General features: G+C 40.0%; 1 protein-coding gene across 2 annotated transcripts; it reads left to right on the forward strand.

The window, feature by feature from the left end:
• Nucleotides 1-2018: 2018 nt before the first annotated feature.
• Nucleotides 2019-22530, forward strand: LOC119894638 (kinesin-like protein KIF3C; the record flags this gene model as incomplete). 2 transcript variants are annotated; one of them, XM_038707296.1, is given in 6 exon segments in its annotated part: nt 2019-3979; nt 19822-19923; nt 20360-20482; nt 20746-20754; nt 21768-21886; nt 22414-22530. In XM_038707296.1, coding segments are annotated over 6 exon segments (1874 nt in total), but the record flags the coding sequence as incomplete, so codon positions are not given.
• Between the last annotated feature and the right edge of the window lie 1064 nt (nt 22531-23594).

Consider the following 23594-nt stretch of genomic DNA (forward strand, 5'->3'; position numbering starts at 1 on the left):
TTATCACCATCTTGGAGTCCTTCAGGCGTTTTTTAGCAAACTCCATGCAGGCTTTCATGTGTCTTGCACTGAGGAGAGGCTTCCGTCGGGCCACTCTGCCATAAAGCCCCGACTGGTGGATTGCTGCAGTGATGGTTGACTTACTACAACTTTCTCCCATCTCCCGACTGCATCTCTGGAGCTCAGCCACAGTGACCTTTGGGTTCTTCTTTACCTCTCTCACCAAGGCTCTTCTCCCCCGATAGCTCAGTTTGGCCGGACGGCCAGCTCTAGGAAGGGTTCTGGTCGTCCCAAACGTCTTCCATTTGAGGATTATGGAGGCCACTGTGCTCTTAGGAACCTTAAGTGCAGCAGAAATTTTTTTGTAACCTTGGCCAGATCTGTGCCTTGCCACGATTCTGTCTCTGAGCTCTTCAGGCAGTTCCTTTGACCTCATGATTCTCATTTGCTCTGACATGCATTGTGAGCTGTAAGGTCTTATATAGACAGGTGTGTGGCTTTCATAATCAAGTCCAATCAGTATAATCAAACACAGCTGGACTCAAATGAAGGTGTAGAACCATCTCAAGGATGATCAGAAGAAATAGACAGCACCTGAGTTAAATATGAGTGTCACGGCAAAGGGTCTGAATACTTATGACCATGTGATATTTCAGTTTTTCTTTTTTAATAAATTTGCAAAAAATTCTACATTTCTGTTTTTTTCTGTCAAGATGGGGTGCTGAGTGTACATTACTGAGAAATAAAATGAACTTTTTTGATTTTTGGAAAATGGCTGCAATGAAACAAAGAGTGAAAAATTTAAAGGGGTCTGAATACTTTCCGTACCCACTGTATAAATGCTGAGGCTTGTTTGTTATTCATTATGAATGGAGCAGCTCCCAGATCTTGATTACATCCTCTGAAGTTCATCTAAAGTATAGACTCCTATTCAAATACAGAAATCAAAACATTCCTTTTAAAATATTACAGAAATGTTTAGATTTATCATATCACAGCGTTATGGTTCTTGACAGTATAGCTTGTAATTGCAGCTTTGTGAGCTGCCATGAAATTAATACTGTACGTAGAGATGGTCTAAACTTTTCTTTTGTCTCTTTGTGTAATTATAAAAATGAACAAGAAGGTTATTCTCTGAGACGAAATTAAGTTTAGAAGCCTTTAAACATTGTTCAAATTCAAAAAGATGTTTATTTTCAATTCTAGAGGAGATACAAGTTTTCAAAGATCCCAAATATGTATTTGTGGGAAGTGAATAAATATTTTGCACAACACTTAGACAATATGTTGCAGCAATTAAAAAGGAAATAAAGAGCTACAACAAGGTGATGTGAATAATAGCCTACTGTTGATACTGTCAGGCAATACGTTATAAGATGATTTCTTTCCAATCTTAAAGCTTCTTAAGGGGAAAAGGGGAATCTGTGTGTTTAAGGTTTAACCTTAAATTCTCATGGACTTGGGTTCTAAATTGCTCTCAATGTACTTACACACAACAATTTACAAAAAATATATAAATAGACATACAGCTATAATTATGGACAATAATGTTGAAAAAATACAGATAAACATAAACATAGAATTATACATACAAGTACTGTATGTGAAAGAATATGTATAGCCATATATAAATATAGCCTATTTAAAAAGCAATAATGACCAAGTGTTTATGTAAATTGTAAAGAAAAACAAATAATGCAAAAAAAAAAAAAAATCTATTGAATGAGTAATGTAACAGATTACTTTATGTAGGCCGCATGAAATGGGTGGTTATGAATACATGTCTCCAGTTGTGGGAGCGTCAACAGGCAGAATTGTTTAAAACCATAAAAATACACAACTGTCACAATTATAGCTGTAAATTGAACAAACAGTGTGTCCAGCTGAGGAGCTGGTGGCAGCCTTGGGCAAGGATCAACTCAACAGTGACGTGAAACTCCATTTCCCACGATCCTTTGTTCCACTCCGCAGTGAGGTGGGGTGTGGTGGTTGAATGATTGTGTGTGCATGCGTGTGTGTGTGTCTCCGTATGTGTGTGTTACGTAGAGGAGGGGAGGTCTGTCTCTCTGTACACACCGAGAACCGCAAATCCACTTCGGAGCATCAGTGAGCGGAGGACATGACGATGCGGACAGCGGTCTGTCGCGGATCTACCGGGCGTGTAAAATCTGGACGACATGAGTGTGACTGGTTTTATTGTTGGATTTTTTTTCACCGAGTGAATCTGAACGTGTAGCGGGACTGCAATGGAGCGTCGATCCAACGCGTGAGAGCTGCTGACGGTCTGTCTGTTTGTAAGCTGACATTACAGACAATAAGCCAAAGGAAATTAGCCATTAGACACTGTGGCATTTCATAATTTCATTATTGGAGTCTGTGTTATTAGGCACTGTGGCTGTTTTCCTTTATGATATGATCAAAAAAGCCATACTGAATTTGTTATTAATGATTCAAAAATCACTGGTTTCATATTCATAGCAGACAGGAGACTGATTAAAGGCGTTGTAAAGGTTCCCAGCCAATTTTTGATTTAGATTGTCCTTTTGTTGTTTACAACAAGAAACAGAAGCCAGTCATGTCAAAAAATAAGAGCAGTGAGTCGGTGAAGGTGGTAGTTCGATGCCGCCCTTTGAACCGGAAAGAGGAGTCCAATGGGCCTGCAGGGGGCATTGTGCAGATGGACCTGCGGCTCGGACAGGTGATCCTCAGAAACCCTCGTGCGCCAGCCAGCGAGCCCCAGAAAACATTCACGTTCGATGCAGTTTATGATGCAAACTCAAAACAGCGAGACCTGTATGATGAGAGCGTCCGGCCGCTGATAGATTCGGTGCTGGCAGGGTTCAATGGCACCATATTTGCGTATGGGCAGACCGGAACTGGGAAGACGTACACCATGCAGGGGGCCTGGTTGGACCCGGAGAAACGGGGTGTGATCCCCAATGCTTTTGACCACATCTTCACACACATCTCTCGCTCGCAGTCTGATAGGCAGTACCTTGTGCGGGCATCCTACCTTGAGATCTATCTGGAAGAGGTTCGGGATCTCCTCGACCCCAACCACGGCAACGCCAGAGCCCTGGAGCTCAGGGAGAGTCCAGAGTCCGGGGTGTATGTGCGTGACCTCACATCGTGTGTCTGTAAGAGCATCAAGGAGATCGAGGAGGTGATGAACGTGGGCAACCAGGCGAGGGCGGTTGGGGCGACAGACATGAACGAACACTCGTCCCGGTCCCATGCGTTGTTCCTGATCACAGTGGAGTGCAGCCAGCCTGGACCAGATGGGAGGAAACACATCCGGGTCGGCCGCCTCAACCTGGTGGATCTGGCTGGAAGCGAGCGCCAAGCCAAGACAGGCGTCCAGGGAGAACGCCTGAAAGAGGCCGCCAAGATCAACCTTTCCTTGTCAGCACTGGGGAACGTCATCTCAGCACTGGCCGACGGGCGCAGCAGCCATGTGCCGTACCGGGACTCCAAGCTGACCCGGCTGTTGCAGGACTCTTTGGGAGGGAATGCAAAGACTGTTATGGTTGCCACCTTAGGCCCAGCCCCCCAGCACTACGATGAGACCCTCACCACCCTACGCTACGCCAACCGGGCCAAGAACATCCAGAACCAGCCCCGAGTCAATGAGGATCCCAAGGATGCTCTACTGCGTGAGTTTCAGAGGGAGATCGCTCGCCTCAGGGCCCAGCTCAACCACAGGAAGTGGAGGAGCAAACAGAAGAAGGAGCAGGTGGAGGGCGAGGGCTGGGAGAGAGATGGGGATGAAGAGACAGAGGATGAGGAGGAGGTGGAGAAAGAGGCGGAGGACTATGTGAAGCTGGAGGAGCAGCGGTTGGAGAGGGAGAAGGAGGCCATCAGAGAAGATCAATTCCTGTTGGCCGAGGAGAAGCAGAGGCTCCTGGGAGAGAATAAGAGGATGATGGGAGATCTGAGGAAGGAGCAGGAAGCCACCGAGCAACTGACCGCCAAGTACAAGGTGAGAGCTCGAAACCTGTTTGTCCAGTCAGTGGCTTCATTCATTTATTCATTCATTCATTCATTCACACGAACACAGTCAACACAATCCAGGAATACAGATTAAGGACATGTGGTCCGTGGGATTACCATGTGTGATAATCTGATGATCTGATGAGTAAAGGATATTATGGACAGTGACACTGGGAGCCTCATATCTAATTAGATAGAGATCAGACATACAGTACTTATGTACATGACAAACAAACCACTCCATTAGCCGATGCTGGTTTTACATCCTTATAAATCAAATTAAATCAAACATTAAGTGTGTGATTTATCAGATATTAACAACATTAAAGGGGCCCTCCAGCATTTGAGTATGGTGCTTCCATAAAGTTGGGGGAGTCAGATGAACAATGAGGCAAAGATATCCCGACTTTTCGTCCAGCACTTGATGAAAAACTGGATCCTACATTTCCCATGATACCACTCAATAGCATGTCTTTTTTTAGATCCTCCTTTTCTGGTAAACATCCATTGTTAGACTCTGAATTTGTAAGTCAAGTCACCAACCCTAATGACATCATTGTGACTTCATTGGCGGTCTTAGACGTTTGAAAGCTTCTCCTGAGCCAAAGAAGATGCTATACAACTGCTTTACGGGTTGAGTAGGACTTCTCATGCAGTAAACGTACCCATTATTGCTTACATTAAACTTACTTACTCATTCTCACTCCTAAGTCGTCACATATGGACGCATTGCTCAAGACCTGTCAGCATCAGCTTGTAACACACCCTTAGCATCATAGTTCAACATAGTGGGGGAAATTTTTGAACGCTAAAGATAGGTGTAAGATTATTAACAGTAAAGTCCAAGTAAGGAGGTGGTTGAGGTGGCCGGTGGGCCAGAAACAGGACTTTCACCCAGGACACGATTATTTGACTGCCAAACGTTTGTAAATGTAGGTATTTCTTTGTTTAATCTGTACATGCATAGATAAAGAAATGCGTGTTTATGAGCTCGTAGTATTGATGCAGCTTAAAATGAGTGGGAAATAGGCAATTATGCTAACCTAGCTGATGCTATTTGATCATTTAGCAAAATGTTCTGTTTTTTTGTTGTATGTTGTGTCAGTTTTGTGAAATGCAATTGAAAATCTTATTAGTTTACATAATTATTAAACAGCATTTTAAGTGTGTCTCGATCATATTCCACATAATGTTTTTACTCTTCAATCTAAAGGGTCAGGTATTAGCAAGCTAACATTAGTTAGTTTTGTTAGGCGCACAGCAGTTTCACCTGGGGCCTGTGCCACAAAGCGAGATTAGTGGGTTAGTCAGCTAACTCTGGTTTTCCGGTGTCAACAGGCTGACTACTGACCAATCAGATCACTGGAATAATTGAGTTATTATTCCAACAGGATCCTGACATGGGCAAAAATAGAGTCACAAGGAATATAGAGCAAAAGATATATTTAAATGTCAGTAGAATCATTTTGCTGTTCCAGGCTTTACATTTCCACTCCAGTTTTAAACAGAGCTTCTAACAAATGGATGAATAGTTTACACTAATATATAACGACGATTATAACTCAGTTTAATTCCCAAAGAGATTATTTACAATGTTGATGCTTTTACTCTCTCTATCACTGCAGCTCAGAATAACATGAGCTGACTATATGATGAGAATTGGAAATAAAAACTATACCCACCGAAGAAGAATCCACACAAAGATAATTAGCTGTTATGATTATAAATGCAACATTTAGTTCAGATAGACCTCATCAGGCATTAGCTACGTTTTTTCTCGCTCGTCTCTTCTCTGCTTTGGCAGTGGAAACATTAACCTACTTTTAGCATCTTCATGCGCATCACATATTCATAATTGTTTGTGTATCACCAGACAAAAAAGCAAAAATTACTCACACAGGAGTAAGATTTTAGGATTTTTATTAGGATCCCCATTAGCTGATGCAGAACATCAGCCACACAAAAAAATTAAATTATATTAAAGTCAAACAAAGTATAACTAACATCAACATTGAATATACATACAAACATTTATATATATATTAATATTCCTGTACATAAAAAAAGAAAACACACTACAAAAGACATATACTGTATAATAATTCCAGGATATATTGATAGACTTTTTGTCTTCTAAGTATGTGATTATTTTGTAGATATTCCTGGTTAAATATCACTTTTTGCAAATATTTCCTGCAGGTATTTTTGTTTCATCTCATTTCTAATGATGTTGCTTTCACCTGGTCGTGCTCGTAGCCGGATTGTAAAACGCAGAGTTAACTGAGCCATTTGATACCCAGCGTCATGATACAGGTTACCCAGTTTTTTGCCTGCTGCCCTTTCACCACAGTCTGGTCGGTTGCACTCATATGTCCAGACAGGAACTGGTGACCATTGTACAGCTTAAGATGTCAGTTCTTTATTTCTCCTCTTAACACACACACAGAGGCAGCAAGCAAGGCCTGAGTCAGATCCGCGTTAATTAAATTGCTCTGATTCACAGGCATATGCAGTCAATAAGTCACCCGTGCAGAATGACTGAGTGACTACAGTCTATAATTCTGTAGCTACAGCCTGGACCATCGCACATGAGACACTACTGGATCAGCTTACTGAGCTGCAGCAAACAGCCTGGGGAAAAATATATTTTCAGTGTCACATGTACTGGAACAATAGAAGGGCAAGTTGAGTTAAAAGAAAAATCCCTGCTTATCCTGTTTTTCTGTTGTCATTAGGTGATGTGTATATTTTAGGGACAGTGAAGTGTTAAACCCCTTCACTTCGTAGTGCTTTAAAGGCTCTGCGGGTAATATACAGTCTGTGTAGGTGGAGAGAGCGATAGCAACAGGAGACGTGTAGAAACAGAGATTTTCCAGTTTAGAAAAGGTTGCAGTTATACTCAAAACACAGCATGTGTTGTAGCTGCATTACATTCTGGTCTATTGAAACTGTTGTCAGTGGACTAATTGATCTGTTTGCCTCCTCTGCAATAGATTTCTTCCATGTGGTGCTGGGCAAAATGGTTGTGATCAATATCAAATAATAAGAAGAAACAATGTTGATATTGATGTACAGTGTGCCACAATATGGCAAATGTTTGCAAAATTACATAAATAATGAGTGAAAATAAGTTAAAATTGCGGTATACAGTCTTGTCTTTGCGTGTCCAAGCTCCACTGTGGATTCAATCTGTGTCTTTTAGTGTGTAGGTCGTTTGGACAAAGAATGGACTTAAAAAGAAAGGTTAAAAAGAATCAGAAGCTAAATCAACATATGTGCATTTTACTTACTTGTGCTTAACATAAAAACAAAAAAAAGAATTGCCAAAAGAATTCTGATAGATTATGGTGCAAACTGTTTTTGTACTTTGACATAAGATACCTGCACACCATCTCTCTTTTTTTGTTTTCGGTTGAGAGTCTTTGACTTCTACCTTAAATAAGGGAAAAAAACATTATAACATCAACATCATTTTACCCAGAAATGCAGGATATATTGCCATGAAATTCATTTCAACAGTGCGAAAATGATAAAGGAGGTATTCCTGAAGCTACATATATATGTCCTGTATAAAGTTAACTTATGTGAAGGATTCATTAGGTTAGGCGTGAATAGCAGAAAGAAACATAAGTGTAAGCCCTCTCTGGTCTGGAAAAGTCCCAAGAGACAGAGATAATGTATATCCTGCTGTCATGTACATTTCTATGCGAGTCATCTCATATTTCCTCACTTTGTCCTCCAAAGCACCGTACGTCCAGTACTGCTAAACCGTATAAAATCTGTGATTACACAGCACAGTTTAGACAGTCTTTACCACTCTGTGTGTGTGTGTGTGTGTTTGATGTTGACTGGGTGGCTGCTGAGTGATATAAGTGCAAAGAATCAGCAAATGTACGCCAACCCCCCCAGAGGAGGAAGATGATTATGGACAAGTATTTCCTTTCTTTGATGCATCACTGTTGGTTCATAAATTCAAAACATTCGCCTTGTTCATTTGTTTGTCTAGTGATGTATTTTTCTTATTGTCAACAAATCTCATGAAAAGACCAAAACAAACACTGAATTGATCCTATGAACAAGTAGCCAACGTCTACAAAAATAGTTTGAGTGATCACTGAAATCAACCCTGGTGTTATTTCTCGTTATGACAAAGCTTTTTTAAACACTATTAAGCAGACTTTTCAACACTGGTCTTATTTAAAAACTTGCTCAAATATTTCCTGAAAAGCAACAAAACATGATTATAACTCAAATCTACATTCATGTTCTGACAATATTTTATAAAGTAATAAAACCGTATTTGATCATTTAACTGCCTTAATAGATTCCCATGACCTCACTGTGATCCTTTAACAGTTCCAGTCTGATCAATCAGCCAGCTCCCCTCTCCCCCACCCAGCTTTCCTCTGATTGGCTGAGACTGATATTGGCTCACCAATCACAGAATGCAGCCTGCAGGTTCCATTTTTCTCTCTGCTCTCAGAACCAATGAGAGAGAGGTTCCTACGCAGAGAGACTGGCTGAGAGGGAGAGACTAGAAAACATGGTGGACATGAGCTCAGAAAATAACTAATTATAGATAATTTCAGATTAAAACGTCCCTTCTCCCTCTTCCTCTCTCCCACCCTCTCATATGTCCACACAGATACAACAAATGCAAGTAGGTCAGGAACCAGCCTTGTGAGTCTGTGTTGGGTCAGCTGGTGTTTCTGCAGGGCGCTGTTAGCTCACTGGCCTCCAAGGTGCAGCGCTCCATCTGTGGATTGTGTTGTGATTATGTTGGTGCAACTGTTGAGCTGTTCAGCTGCTGTCTGCTGTGCTGGAAGTGACACCAGCTTTGATTTACAAGAGCAAATGCAGCGGTGGATGAAGTATTCAGAACAGTAACCAAACTGTAAAAATACTTGGCTACAAGTAGAAGTCCTGCATTTATAATCTTACTTCATTTAAGTATGTAAGTATATTCAGAAACTGTACTTATAGTATTAAAATATAGAAAAATGTCTCCTGTGATTGTTAAACTGCTATTAAATCATTAGATTATTATACTCAGGCATTAATGTACACTCAGACTTTTATTGTTAATTTTGAACAATTTGGTCAGACTGTAAGTATATGTATAGTTGCTGATTAAGATTCTGTTGATCAACTAATCAATGAATCAACAAAAGATTTTAGCTCTACTTGTATAATCTGTTGGGTAGTTAACAAAGCATTTAATTTTATTTAAAGTAAAGCAAGTACAGTATTTCCCCCTGAATTGTAGTGGAGTAGAAATGGAAATACTGAAGTAAAGTACCTCAAATTAGTACAGTACATGTTTCATGCCATGAAAATAGATTAATAGCTTAAGAATGTGGCCTTAAAGGTTGTCATAACCTCTGTAAATAGTAAAATATAACATTCCGCTACAGTAAAATGACCAATTACCAATCATGATGATATCACATCATAAACTGTTGTTTCCTGATTTACTTTGTAGACTTTTAGCAATTAGAGCAGGGGCGTCCCTCTCTAACTTCAAGAAGCTCTTGAAAACTCATCTCTTCCGAGAACACTTTCTCTAACATGCACTTCCCATGCTCTTCTTCTTCTATCACCTTACAATTATCCTTTATTGATTGCACTTTTTGTTAACTCTTACTTCTTTTCCTAGGTATTTACCCCATTGATGCGATATGTGCTATTAGCTCTTACTAGTATTTATTAGTGCTCTAACACTTATGTAGGCCTCTTGTCAGTTGTAGTTCTCGTGTTGTATTTGCTGCTCTGTTGATGCTTGTATGTTGTTCCTCAAATGTAAGTCGCTTTGGATAATAGCGTCTGCCAAATGAGTAAATATAAATGTATTGTAAATGCAATTAAGAACGCCTAGTGTTTCCTGCTAGTCATTAGAAGAACTCGTACATTTTTAGACGTCCCAGTTGTACTTTTACTACACAAGTAATTTTCCTTCTTTAATACTGTTCAGCAACGTCCCAACATGTCTCTTCAGTCAGATATTTTATCGCCCTTTACACTCCAGGTTAACTCCTGTTAACACTGATGTTATGAAACTGTCCAGGATCAGTGCAGTCACTGTGGAGAGCTTCATGCTGAGCAGCAGTTTCTCATAAGGAGGCTGCTGTGTCCGTTCCTCAGGCGGACTATTCTTAGATCCACTTTTCTGGGTCACAATTGTAACATCTCCCTTCTTCTTACTGTCTCTCTTTACTCGACATCTCTAAAAGCAATGACCCTGAATCTTGATTTTCTTTCGTCGTTTACATCTAGGTTATGTTCTGATAGCGCCAACTGAGATTAAAAGGAAACCCACTTTCCTCGTGTTCATCTGTTTCTCTCTTAAGTTAATTTATTTCAGTCTGGGTGTTCCCATTTAATATAGGTGTTATTAAAAGAAAACGTTTTTCTGTTTACGTTGTTTAGTAATTTTCTGCAATTCCCGAGAATGCCTATTTACAACTTCAAAGAGAAAAAGTACAGTAAATAGGTCAATTTCATGCATCTTAAATTAAAAGTCTGAAGTAACTGTCACTATAAATACTTGCACATTTGGATCAAATTGTAGAATTTTAAATCTAATTTATGGTAACAGGAAAATTATATTAGCACAGACGGCTCTTAGGAGTGTGAATCCATGAAAATAAAATGGTATGCTGCCCAGATAAAGTCTGTGTGTTGGAAACACTGAGCTATTTCTCTCCAATCCTTTTGATGTTTTGATTTCTTTTGTCATAGATGTTGCTTTAAAACAAACAGAGGAGGGCAACTTTTGCCTGGAGCAGGATGATAATTGAATCCTCAAATGAACAATAAATACATACTATTTTTACCATGAATGTGTCTTTCCAGTCTTTTGTTATTGGAGGAAATCGACATTGACTGTGCATTAAGGTCTTTCCTACATCCTGCCAGCTGAAGTTCAGCCAATCAGGACGCGTGATCAACAACAATGCCCATTGCCTCATGGGAAATATCATCAGCATAACACACAAACTGAGGTGTACACATACATGCAGATACACACACTATGCTTACCTTTCAGCTTTCCACAACATACCGTAGACGTCCATTTAAGCAAGCAGAATGTATTCACACGCACACACACACACACACACACACACACACACACTTACATTCTCAGCGTTATGGATAGAATGACTGTTTCCTGTTTATATAGCTGCCTTCCGGTCTAATTACAGGAGGAAAAAGCCTGGAAAGAGAGAGGGAGGCAGTGTGTGTGTGTGTGTGTGTGTGTGTGTGTGTGTGTGTGTGTGTGTGTGTGTGTGTGTAGGCTAATGAACAGGGAGAGCTCATCACTGCTCTTCATCTTTCAGCATGGAAGGCTGCATCACTGAAATATTGATGAATCAAGTCTGTGTGTGTCCATGTGTGTTTGCATGTGTGTGTATGTGTGTCAGTACAATTTTTGCAGCCTGTGTGTGTGTGTGTTTGTGAACTGAGCATCCAGTCATGGGATCAGTGGAGAAAGCAGAGCCATTTCTTAAACAATACACACACTCCCCTGTCTCCCATACAAGGACACAAACAAACACAGAGGCAGAGAAATGTCTGCACGTAAAAATGAAATATTAAATATGTGTTTATCTTATAAGGCACGGAAAGAGATGTAATATTTTGATAATGTAACCACTGTACCTCATAAAATATAAAAAGCAATTATCAAAACATTTGAATAATTAATTTAACCATTTTTATAGAAGCTGCGTAAAGCCTTCCAAGGACAAATATGTTTAAAACAAACCTTGTTTTTGTCTTAAAAGAGTGTGCTACTTTTTTAGCATTGGACTTTTGTAACATTGTTGGTCTCATGTTTAAAAAAAGAAAAGGTTAAAATCGATGCATCAGAGCCAGCCCATCATGCAACTCGTCCGCCAACAGTTCAATCAAAGATTCGGGTGTGTTATGCTAGCTGCAACTAATGCATCCTTTCACATATGCAGCAGTACACCCCAACATTTTATTGAAATAATTAACACACAGAACAGGTTTAAAAAAATAGTATCTGTATCTGAACATATATCAAAATAGATATTTTAAACACATGATTAAAATAACTGAGGTGATAAGAGAAGAGAGACAGATGACAAATAATGTTAACCAGTTTTTAAATTAGAACATTACCCCCTGCCCCTAAGAAAGATGATGTGATTTCAAAGCTTACTATTTTCTTTCTTTATACCAATCAATGTCACATTACCAACAATTCCTCTTATTTAAACTGTGTAATGCATCGTCCTTTAGAACGACGCGTAGGTCATCAGTCAGTGCCTTTGAAACCATTACAAATCAGCTTTGCACAAATCTTGGATGGTTAAGTTTGGCAGAAAAACAAGTTTGTTATGGTTTGGTGTGGAGCCTAGTTTGGGTTAAAAGAAGTTCTTTATTAAAGTAAGAGGAACTTTGTCAAAATGATTAAAGTAGTACTGGGCTAAGGTTATGGAATGATGGTGGTCATGCTTAAATGAAACCAAACAGTGGTCTCTTGTCAAAATCTGACATTTTCCTGATCCATCTTACCACCCTGACCTCCTCCGTTTGTGGACTTTGCAGCTCTCAAAGGCTTTGTCACTTCAACTTAAACACATGTTGTTTTGGTGACATTTGCTGAATCAACAGTTGCTGTTGTTTTCCTTGGGAGGACATTGACAATCATTTGGCAGACGTCTTGAATTTCATCTAATGGGAAATTTTCACCCAAGACTTATATTGTAAGCAGTTCAGTAGATGATAAAATCTTCACAAAAACAGTCCCTCTTGTAATTGTACTCTGACATGCATATCAGAGCCTTTTGCTATGGCATTTTAGCTATAAAATAAGTCATATTATTAGGACTTTTGCATTTGTGTGCTTATTCAGTCTTATTCTAGCAGGATGAAAGGATGTTTTTCAGGTTAATCTGGGGCTCACGTTGTGATTGGCTGTTTGCAGGTTCTCCCTTGTGTGTTTGGTGGATGCAAGAGATGACTGACAGTGAGTGAACGGTAATAAGGTTGTAGGCTTTTAAGTTGTGGCTCCTTAAGTGTTTTTTGCATCGACCAGGACTGATGTGAAACAGATTCTCAGAGATCGCCTTACCTTTTTTCTCTCCTTTTTTTCTCTACCTCTGTCTTTCATGCTAAGCGTCTCTTGTCTCTTTCCCATCTCTTGCTCTGCTGTCTCTTCTCTCTGTTGCACACACGAGAGAGCTTGTTGTCGTCACATTGTATTTATAACCCGGTCGCTCCCAGCAGGCTCCGGCGTCGCTGGGATTGGCTGGCTCATGCGGATGAGCCAGCTCAATATGCTAACACTTACCATTCTCTTCACTTTCCCATCAGGAAATCAGATCAGTTACAGCTAAAATAATTTGAGCATGCACTTATGGGCAGATTATACATACAGACACAAACATGCAGGCTGGCACACATGCATTCACAAGCGTTAGGAAAAGTGTGATGCCTTTATAAATGCTCCAGTGTTTTCTTTTTCTCTTTTTAGTGGTCGTCCTGCAGCTCAGAAAATATAAATACAAAAATATGTACCATCCAGCTATACTGATATTGTCAAAACTACAGGTTTTGTCACAACGTGCAAAATACATTGCTGGAGAGCAATGGCATAGCGTACATCTTGCCGCAAATCTATCTGAAGCACACACATATTGCATATATAAAATCTGCTTTATTGATCAAGCAAACAGAGAGACAGCAAGGAAAATATTTGAGCCTGTAGAGAGATGTAGACACAGGAAGGTTTAATATGACATGATGAACAACCTGAAGCTCTACTGTGACCTTTAGAGAACATCAGACATCCTGACTGCATCTGTGTTTGTGGGACTGAAACCTCACCCTGCAAAGATGGAAATAGAATAATGAGTCAAATGACAAGTGAGTCGCCTCTCATGTGATTAAAGGTCATTTGAACAATTTACTGAGTCATCCCTTCCCCTCCTCCTACTCTTCCTCCGTCTTCTTTTCATCCTCACCTCGTTATATCAGCTCATTCAGCTTGATCTGAACATGAAAAGCACAATGCGCTTGGAAATATGCAATGCCAACCCATGACCCCACAACTGCGGAAGCTTTCAGGATAAGTTTATTTCCTTCAAGATGGTGAACTCAAACATGAAAGAAAGTCTAAACCGGATTAAACGTAAGATTTAAAGTTAATTTGTGACTTTGTAAGCAGCAGTTGTCAGAACAATCTTAATATTTGAAATGTTACAGTTTCGATTTTTTCCATTAGTTTCCATTTTTCTAAGCACCCGAAGGACTTTTCTTCTATGTTAGCGTAAAGCAGTATTTGGTCAGGGTAGGTTTTGGTGCTCCTCCTTGGGGGTGCTTGACTGGGGGGGCTGGTCCCCCGTCCGGGGATGAGATCGGCCTCGGGGGCTGCTGGCTCTGCCTGCACTCTGGGGAGGGATGCCTCTGGCTGGGCTGGGGGACTGTTGGCCTGGTTCTCCCGCGTTATCGCTCCCTGGCGGCAGGGAGCTTCCCGGCACAACTTTCTGCTGTTCTTCCTCGGGGTGGGGTACAGCTTCCCTCGGGACATGCGGTCTGGGGTCCTTTGCACTTTGGGGGGTCGCGGGGTGCCCTGTCTTCTGGGGGTGGGAGTCTCTGGGTGCTGCGCGGGTTGATCCGGTTTCTCTGTACTGTCTGTTTGTGCCCCCCCATCCCCACGTCTGCCCCCCTGTCCGGCCCGGTGACAAATCAATACATAATTAAATAAATAATAAAACAGACAAAGGAGTATATTAATACTCTCTTGTTAAAGTAAAATCTGTCTGGCACAATATGTTATCCAGGTCATCATACTCTATACCAGGCTGCTGGGCAGGACAGGTTTAAAAATAAATAAATAAATAAAATAATTTGTTTAGCAAAGACTTAAAATGCTGTGCTTGTGCTACATTACAGTTTGTAATGTAGAGGCTGCTTAAACTGGTTTTACTAACTTAATTACAATGGCATATACTATTCAGATAGGGACGATTAGTGAAGGCATCATCTTCTTGCAACTGAAAGCACCGCTTGATTTCAACTAGGGAAGATAGCTGACAATGCTAGCAACGTATTTGTTTCTGCAAAACAAGTTCAGGAAAAGGCAGAAAAATCTAAAGAATCACCTCATGTCTTAATTATGTTATTTTCAACTTATGGATTGACCTGCTGACGTGAAGCCATCCTCCATACTTTTTTTCTAAACTTCTTCTTTGTTTGAGCCAGAACACACAACTGAAAGTTTGTGCAGAAGAAGTGCCCTGGTTTCCTCCTATGAACTCAATGTTAGCAAGCTGTTTTTAGGATAACCAGGAGACGTACAGCATAACAAAACATTGTTTGATTTTAATTTGTTGCTGCAGTTGTGAATTGATGTAATTGGGGATTTGACACAGTTTCATAAACCCAGTGAGACTCACAGTGGATCTTGTTATCTTGAAGTTAAAACATGAAGATATGTTTTTTCACTAGATAAAAGTCTGTAGGTTTCATTGTTGTGTGTGAGAAAAACTGAAACCTTGAGTTATATGCAAAGTGTCAAGTTGTCCATTAAAGTCAGCAACCATTCATAGCCTGCATTAGAAATGGCTGTATGTATCTTACCAGCCTGTTGGTGGGGGGGGGGGGACATGGGATGCATGAGAGAGAAAAGCCCTGACATGAATCAGCTCTTTAATGAAGCTGAAAGAATATGACAAAACACAAAGAGCAGCAAACCAGGCAGTTTCACACACACACACACACACACACACACACACACACAGAACACAAAGACAGCTCGTAACAAAGAGGCTTTCTGTAAAAACCTGCAGCAGACGCATCCTCTCTGAAGGACTCCACTGTACTCTGCATGAGTTTGAGTGTGTTTTTTTAATGTATGTGTGTGTTTTTGTGTTCGCTCATATAATCAAGTGGACAGTGTGGGATGTGCCAGTAATAAAGGACGTATAGGCTGCACACAGTTGACACACACATACACACACACACACACTGTCTTTTTGTATAAAGTACTGAGACTGGAATGTGGCCAATACAAATTGGCAGTGCCCCCCTTATTTTCTTCTTTTCTCTCCCCCTTTTTACATTTTCTCCTTCTCATTTTCCCTCTGTATCCCGTTTCCTCTCTCTCTCTCTGTTCCTGCTTCTTAGGTTCATTTCATTAGATTTTTTGCCCTCAGGACAGAGAACATGTGTGTGATTGTGTGAGTGTGATTCACTTCAAGAAAGATTGCATCACTGTGGCCCCCAGCCTTTATTCTCTATGCTAACCAAAGATGCTGTAACCAGAGGCATGAAATGATAAGAAGTCTTCATCAGAGTTAACACATATGAAATAAGATCTGCACCTTAGAGTTTAATTTCAAAGGTTGGAGAAAATAACTAGAAAGCATTCAGAGAGCAAACCTCCCATGATGCTACATACATGTTTGTTTTTGGTTCAGACCAAATGCAAATTTTCATATTCACAGTTTTATCGCTGCACTACTGCTGAGTGTTCACACACAGTGCCATAATACGAATAAACACAACCAGCGATTACTAACAGCAGTATGAAACCGAAGTAAACATTTTGCTCTGATTTAATTGCAATAAACGGATCAAACTGCTGCCGAAATAACAAGTACAAGTAGAAATACAAGTATGCTGATTTGTTCACAGTGAAGTACAACAATAGCTGGAATCAAGTAACAGATTTTCTGAATTTACCAGGTAGTTCAGCATCCTCGCTTTTCTCCAAGCAATGTCCAGTTTTGTCCAGATTTTATATAAATATGAAGTAGTAGTATCACAGAGCTCAACAACAACAACAACAGTGGAAACCGGAAACACACAGTGGCTCGCTGCTGAGAAGCGCAAGAGAAGAAAAATCTACTTTTTAATCCCAAAAATTTAAGCAAAAAGTTAATTTAATAAAAGCAATTAACTCTTGGCTCCTCCCACTGGAAAACGGCGTAGTTGTCGTAGCATAATAGTCCGACTATGGGTGTTTATTTGTCCAAAAGTTCAGGCGCTGCCACGGCTCTCTCCTCCAGTGTGTTAGCATGTTTACACTGACAATGCCAACATATTGATGCCAAGCAGGTGTAATGTTTACCGTGTTCACCATCTTAGTTTAGGGTATTAGCTTGCTAATATTTGCAAATTAAAGTACACAAAGTACAGCTGATGCTAAAGCATCATCCATTTTGCAGGTATTTGCTCAAAAACCAAAGTATGAGACTAAATGAAATTGAGACCTCGTTAAAGGTTAATAGAGCACCAAAGTTGTTACAGTTCATCCTGAATTAGAGTTGGACGATATGGCCAGAAATTTTATCACGATAAATCAATAACCATCAGGATAAGCATCAAATCGTTATTTCTTTTGAGTTTAAAGGCAGATTTTTGCTCCTGAGTGGAAGTTGAAGAAACCTGATGGTTAATTGTGGTTTAAACTAAATTATTAGATTTTAACATCTAAATTATGGTCAGCACTAGATGCTAAAGAGTGGATCACTTCACAAATCTGAGTTAGAACATAATTATGATAAAATCTTAATCTATGCACAAGTCAAATTAAGTAAAAGCTTTTTTTAGTCCCTTTTCCCCCACAAAATAAACATCTTAATAAAAAAATAAGTCCTAATTTGTGTATAATTCAAGTGAATAAAGTCAAACATTTATTGAACATTTGTTATATTGTTATTGAAAAATTTTATAATTATATTGCGATAATTATTGTTATTTTTTTATTGTCCAGCCCTATCCTGAATCTGTACAAAAGACATTTTGTCGTGGAAATAGTATATTTCCTGGTGCAGAATTGAACAAATTACAACAAGCCATTGTCTTTTAGTATTTATTAAAGAAAGAGAAAACACAGAAGTGCAAAAATGATTCAGCTGGGTCAGAAGTCTAGCACCTAGGGTAGTATCAGACATCTGGCCCCGAGCAAAGGACAAACATGACAATTAAAGCAGGGAGACTGCTCCCTCACACAGTGGCCTTGAAAACTCCCCCCCCACACACACACAAACTCTGGCTTGTCCTAGTGGACAGTATAATGTCAGAAGAGGTGACTATAAGCGCACAATTGCTAGATATATAATTATCTGCATGAATATAAGACAGATCAATGTTCTGCCACATTTCACTAAAAAACAAAAATGTCACTTTGTGGTAATCCATCTAATAGTTGTAGAGGTACTTCAGGTCAAAGTTGTTATTAGTCACCTTTCATTGATACCATATTTTACATTATGAAAGCACACTGTGTCATTTTGTACTGGTCTACTTTTGAATGTGATTCATGTCTGAAGTCCGAAGCACAAGGAGATTTTAGTCGAGCTCAGCTTGTTGTGGCATGGTCGTGTCATCATGGTGTCATCATGGGCATGTTAAGCTACCCACTTCCAGCTCCAACTGCCTCATCAGCACAATGTCTGCCCTGACTGCAGCTCCAACACACACTCACTCACAAAGACTTAACTGTTAGATCTCCAGATGAACTCAGTTTGACCTCAGGAAAGACACTCGATCCTTGTTCTTGAGGCAAACTTTTAGACCCACTTTCTGATTTTATTTCTTATAAAACATACAAATTCTAGTTACAGTACATTTTGTTACTGGATTTGATGTCAGTTAAATGTGATAAAACCAGCCTCTGATTGATTGTGTTTCCCTGTTGGATAAGATGACACCTTGATTACAGGGAAATGGTACCCAATTAAATCCAGTATTGTTTTGTCCTTGAATGATCTTTTTCTGTGTCGTGCAACACGAGAAATGTACAGCAAAATCAAACACATATCAACATTCACAACCTGTGTTGACCTCTATACACACTGCACTGATAAAACCTGAAATTAGGTGAAATCAATGAAGTGTATGCACACACTGCATCATGTGTCGAATCAAAGACATATTATGACGTTGTATAATATATTTAATATTTAATATATTTATGTATAATAAAAGCTTTTTTTGTACTTTACTTTATTTTGTAACATTCTGACTTTTTCAAGAAAGTACAACTTTTTCTCAAAATTATGATTTTTAAAATAAATATTTTACCTTGGCTCTCAAAAGCTCAGATTCCCTTCTACTCCACTATCCTCAAAACCATGGCTTTCACCACTACACGAAAAAACAAAACAGTGAAGTTTTACAACTGGCACATTAGCTTTTATACATGTGACACCAGACATGTTTGACTCCTTAATTTCTGTACAAATTGAGCAAATCTAGTTAACTGGTCACTTGTTTTGTGATGTGATTACCAACTTATTTAGTATTCATTTTATAGCATCTATAAATTATAAATGGGCGGCACGGTGGTGCGGTGGTTAGCACTGTCGCCTCACAGCAAGAAGGTTGCCCCGGCCTTTCTGTGTGGAGTTTGCATGTTCTCCCCGCGTCTGCATGGGTTCTCTCCGGGTGCTCCGGCTTCCTCCCACTGTCCAAAGACATGCAGGCTAGGTTGATAGGTTACCCTAAATTGTCCTTAGGTGTGAGTGTGAGCGTGACTGGTTGTTTGTCTATGTGTGGCCCTGCGATGGACTGGCGACCTGTCCAGGGTGTACCCCGCCTTGCGCCCGATGTCAGCTGGGATTGACTCCAGCCCCACCGAGACCCTGTATGCAGGATAAGCGGTTGATGATGGATGGATAAATTATAAATGAACGTAGGCAATATAATTACATTTTGATGTGTAGTAACATATATTTGTCAAATGAGCTGACACCGAGTAAGCAGGTAAATGTTTACTGTGTTGGTTGACACTGTAGGACAAAAGTGTTTTTAATCATAAATATATACAAAACTATATTTTTTTGTTTCTCTCAGGCGATGGAGAGCAAGCTGCTGGTTGGTGGAAAGAACATCATGGATCACACTAATGAGCAGCAGAAGATGCTGGAGATGAAAAGGCAGGAGATTGCTGAGCAGGTAAACCTGTGTGTGTTTACTCAGAATTCATTTCATACATTACAGTAAAGGTTAGTTCAACCATGAAGAGACACAGATGTGTTTTGTATGTTTATTTATTGCGAATTATAATTATATCTTCCAATAGAAAAAGTGGTATTCATTTTTATTAGATTTTAGTATTTTTTCCCTACTTAATACAGCTACACAATTCATACTTGCTGCTTTAAGTCTTCTTAAAGGTTTCCATTAATATATTAGTTGATATTTGTGGAGAGGAGTGTTTGCGTGGGTCTGCTGCAGGAGGAAACTTAGGAACAGCCTCTCTTCAACCACAGAAATACATGAAATACTGAAAATACTGAACTTAACCTGCTAAATACAGTGTATTGGGGTGCAAAACACAGGGAGATGCTATTGAACAGAAAGGTGAGATTTTATTTATTAATGGTTTCAGTCGCGTAGCGAGAGGGAGATGCAGCAGAAGATGTTGGTCCAGGACGAAGAGACGGTGGAGCTGAGAGAGACTTTCACTTCTCTGCAACAGGAGGTGGAGGCCAAAACCAAGAAACTCAAGAAGGTAAAAGATGCACAGATACTACGTCTACGTCTGAAATTCTGAACAGAATCATGTGTACACAAATGCACATACAGGCAAGCTCATTTACATGCAGCAATTTACACACAAAAGAAGACGTGTTTTTTTACATGCACACACATACTCCTTCCTTTTTGTTCCTAATGTCAGTATATCCCTCTTTGACCCCTTTGACCCCTGACCTGGATCCTAATGACCCCCTGCCTCGGACACATGCTCCGTCCGGACACACACTTAAATCTCAGTACCTCAAGGTTTGTCCTGCCGTCCCCTCCTCTTTCCTGGACATTTCCCTCCCTCCGTCACTCTCTATCACTTTCTTTTTTGGGCCTCTTCAATCTTTCCATGCTGACCTTCTCAATTTGTTTTCCCTTTCTTGTCAAGTTGATTAGGATCTCCCAGTAACTCACCCCTAAATCCCTCAGTACAAACCCTAAAATAACACTCCGAATCTCGTAAACCCCTCCCTGCTTTTCTCGCTTCCCAATCCGTTGCACGGCCAGCAGGACTAACCCCAAACAAACCCATTGTGTGTGGATGACAATGTGATTAATGATCCTGTGTTGATCCTAACTTGTACCATGCATCCTTTTCTCACTGCATGGTGCCGACTCTCTGAGGAAAAGCGGGATCAAGATTTGAAGTTTTCACACTGTGATTTCTGAGCTCAGAGGCTGGCATGTGAAGATCAGCGAAACCTTTGGTTTAGTCGGTCAACAAGGTTGTTGACTGTGGAAAAACTGGTAACTGCTGAACTTTTTGTGAAAGGAGCGGTTGACAATAGTCAGGGGGGACTTAAGCCGGATGTATAGATGTACTTTAATGAACACATGTTTTTGTTTTGCTGTAGTGATTTCACAGATGAAATCTCTCACTGAACTTTGAATTAAAAACTATGCGGTCAGTATCAAGCGGGACTGTGCATGGTATGAATCCATAAATCTTTTATCATCTGTCAGGCTAACTACACCAGCACTAAAGTCAGGATTAGCCTACTTGTTTAAAGCCCATGCAGACAGCCCAGGGCTGTCAAAGAATGAACAGTGTGAAAGCTCAGGAGGAAAGAGCAGGAATGAGCCGGAAAGAGGGAGGGCCGCCATGTTGCTGTGCTCCAATTGGCTGCCCATTTCTCCAGACACCAGTGCCTCCAGTGCTGTTGCTATGGGCAACCAAGCTGCAGCGAGTTGGAGACCAGTTCATCAGCGACTACACCACACTGGGCGACATTCACTCTCTGTGTTTGTCTCTCTCTCTCTCTCTTTCTCAGCTATATGCCAAGCTCCAGTGCATCAAAGCGGAGATCCAGGACGTGAACGACGAGCATGTGAGGAGCCGACAGGAGCTGGAACAAACTCAGAATGAGCTCACCAGAGAGCTCAAGTTCAAGTGAGTCGAAACAGTCAGCAGAATCAGCAAATATGCATGGATAGTTCAGCAAACGCAGTGTGCATTCACATCAGATACGTACGCACAATTTCATTATTGAAAACAATGCTGGGGGATATGAGATGTTAAGATAATGTATAAAATCTGGAAACTTTACCGACACACACACACAACTTCAAAATGAATTTTAGCAACATTTTATTTAATCAGTATATACAACAACTCAACAATGGAAATGAAGAATGATCATCATCACCTTCAGCAGCATTCAGACCAAAAACAATCCTGTGTTTAAAAAGAACGTGGCTGCGGTGGTGGGGGTATGTTGCTTCAGGTACCATTGTGACCACAGACCAGACATTTGTACGTCACTTTTGTACAAAAGTCAAATGAATGAACATAAAACTCAAGGAGGCTCCTAAGACTCAAAACCGGATCAAAATATTACATCTGCAGACTTAAATATAAAGCCTTATAATATGACCTCAAACTCAACCTTTGCATCACTGTGTGTTCTGTACATGCAGGTATCTGATCATAGAGAACTTCATCCCTCCAGAGGAGAAGAATAAGATCATGAACAGGCTGACCTTTGACCCCGAGGAGGATCAGTGGAAGTTTCAGCCTCTTGTTCCTGCTGAAAGGTCAGTGTGGGTTTTAGATGTTGGGATATTCCCATGTGGCCCATCAGGTGGAAATAATGGACTCAAAATGTGTTAAAAGTTGAGTCAGGGTTCATGACCTCTAGACCTTCCTGCTCTCTGTGTCACTCGCTCTTCTTCTCTTGTGTCTGTCCTGTCATCCTCCACTGCTATTAACCCTTTGATGCACCACATGGGTCAAAAGTGATCCAACTGAGTATTTAGTTTATATATCGTTGCTATAAAGTAATTTCATCATTCTGTATTCCAGGTACTCCCTCAGGTGTTAACAATTAACTCATTTTTCCTTTCTTACTTCAACTATTCAAAAATGACCTGTGTTCATGTCCTATGTTATTTTATGCATGGATAGGTGTTTCTTTGCTTTTGAAATAATTTTATTTAATCAATTAATATTTCCAGTAATCATTATAAATCTTGTTTTTGATTACCACAAATCAGTATTTTTATTTTCTTGCTGACATACAAACAAAAATAATATAATTTTTTAATATTAAGCCTATTTACATTTATCTTTCACAAGATATCTAATATTTTCAAATTAAGACTTAGATGCATCAGATATGCAAAAGTGATGGTGTTCAGATGTAAAATATGTTCCCAATTACAAATATCAAAAGTTCCCATCAAATTATATAGTGAATACATACGGGTCCTCTTTGACCCATGGGTGTAAAATTGATGTAGCAATACAAAAACTAAGGTTGTTTCATACAGTAAGAAAGTAAAAATAAAAATAATGATTTGTGGTAATCAAAAACAAGATATATAATGGCAACATGAAATATTAAATGATGAAATAAAATATTTCAAAGGACATAGCAAAGACACACTCAGCCATGCATGAAATAATATAGGAAATGAATGCGGGCTATGTTGCGCATTAGAAGGGGTTCACATAGCTTGTGCATCAAAGGGTTAAAGCATGGAACAGACTTTTAAAGTGCCCGTATGCCGTCGTTCAGCTCTGGAGAGAAAGCTGGAGAGAAAGCTTGATCCTGTTTCTCTTGTAGAAGATATCGTGGCTGCAGCTTTCTAATTTCTGA

Source organism: Micropterus salmoides, unplaced genomic scaffold (genome assembly GCF_014851395.1).
Source record: "Micropterus salmoides isolate LMB-PRFRI ecotype aquatic unplaced genomic scaffold, ASM1485139v1 Ms_hic_scaffold_815, whole genome shotgun sequence".
NCBI classification, from domain to species: Eukaryota; Metazoa; Chordata; class Actinopteri; order Centrarchiformes; family Centrarchidae; genus Micropterus; species Micropterus salmoides.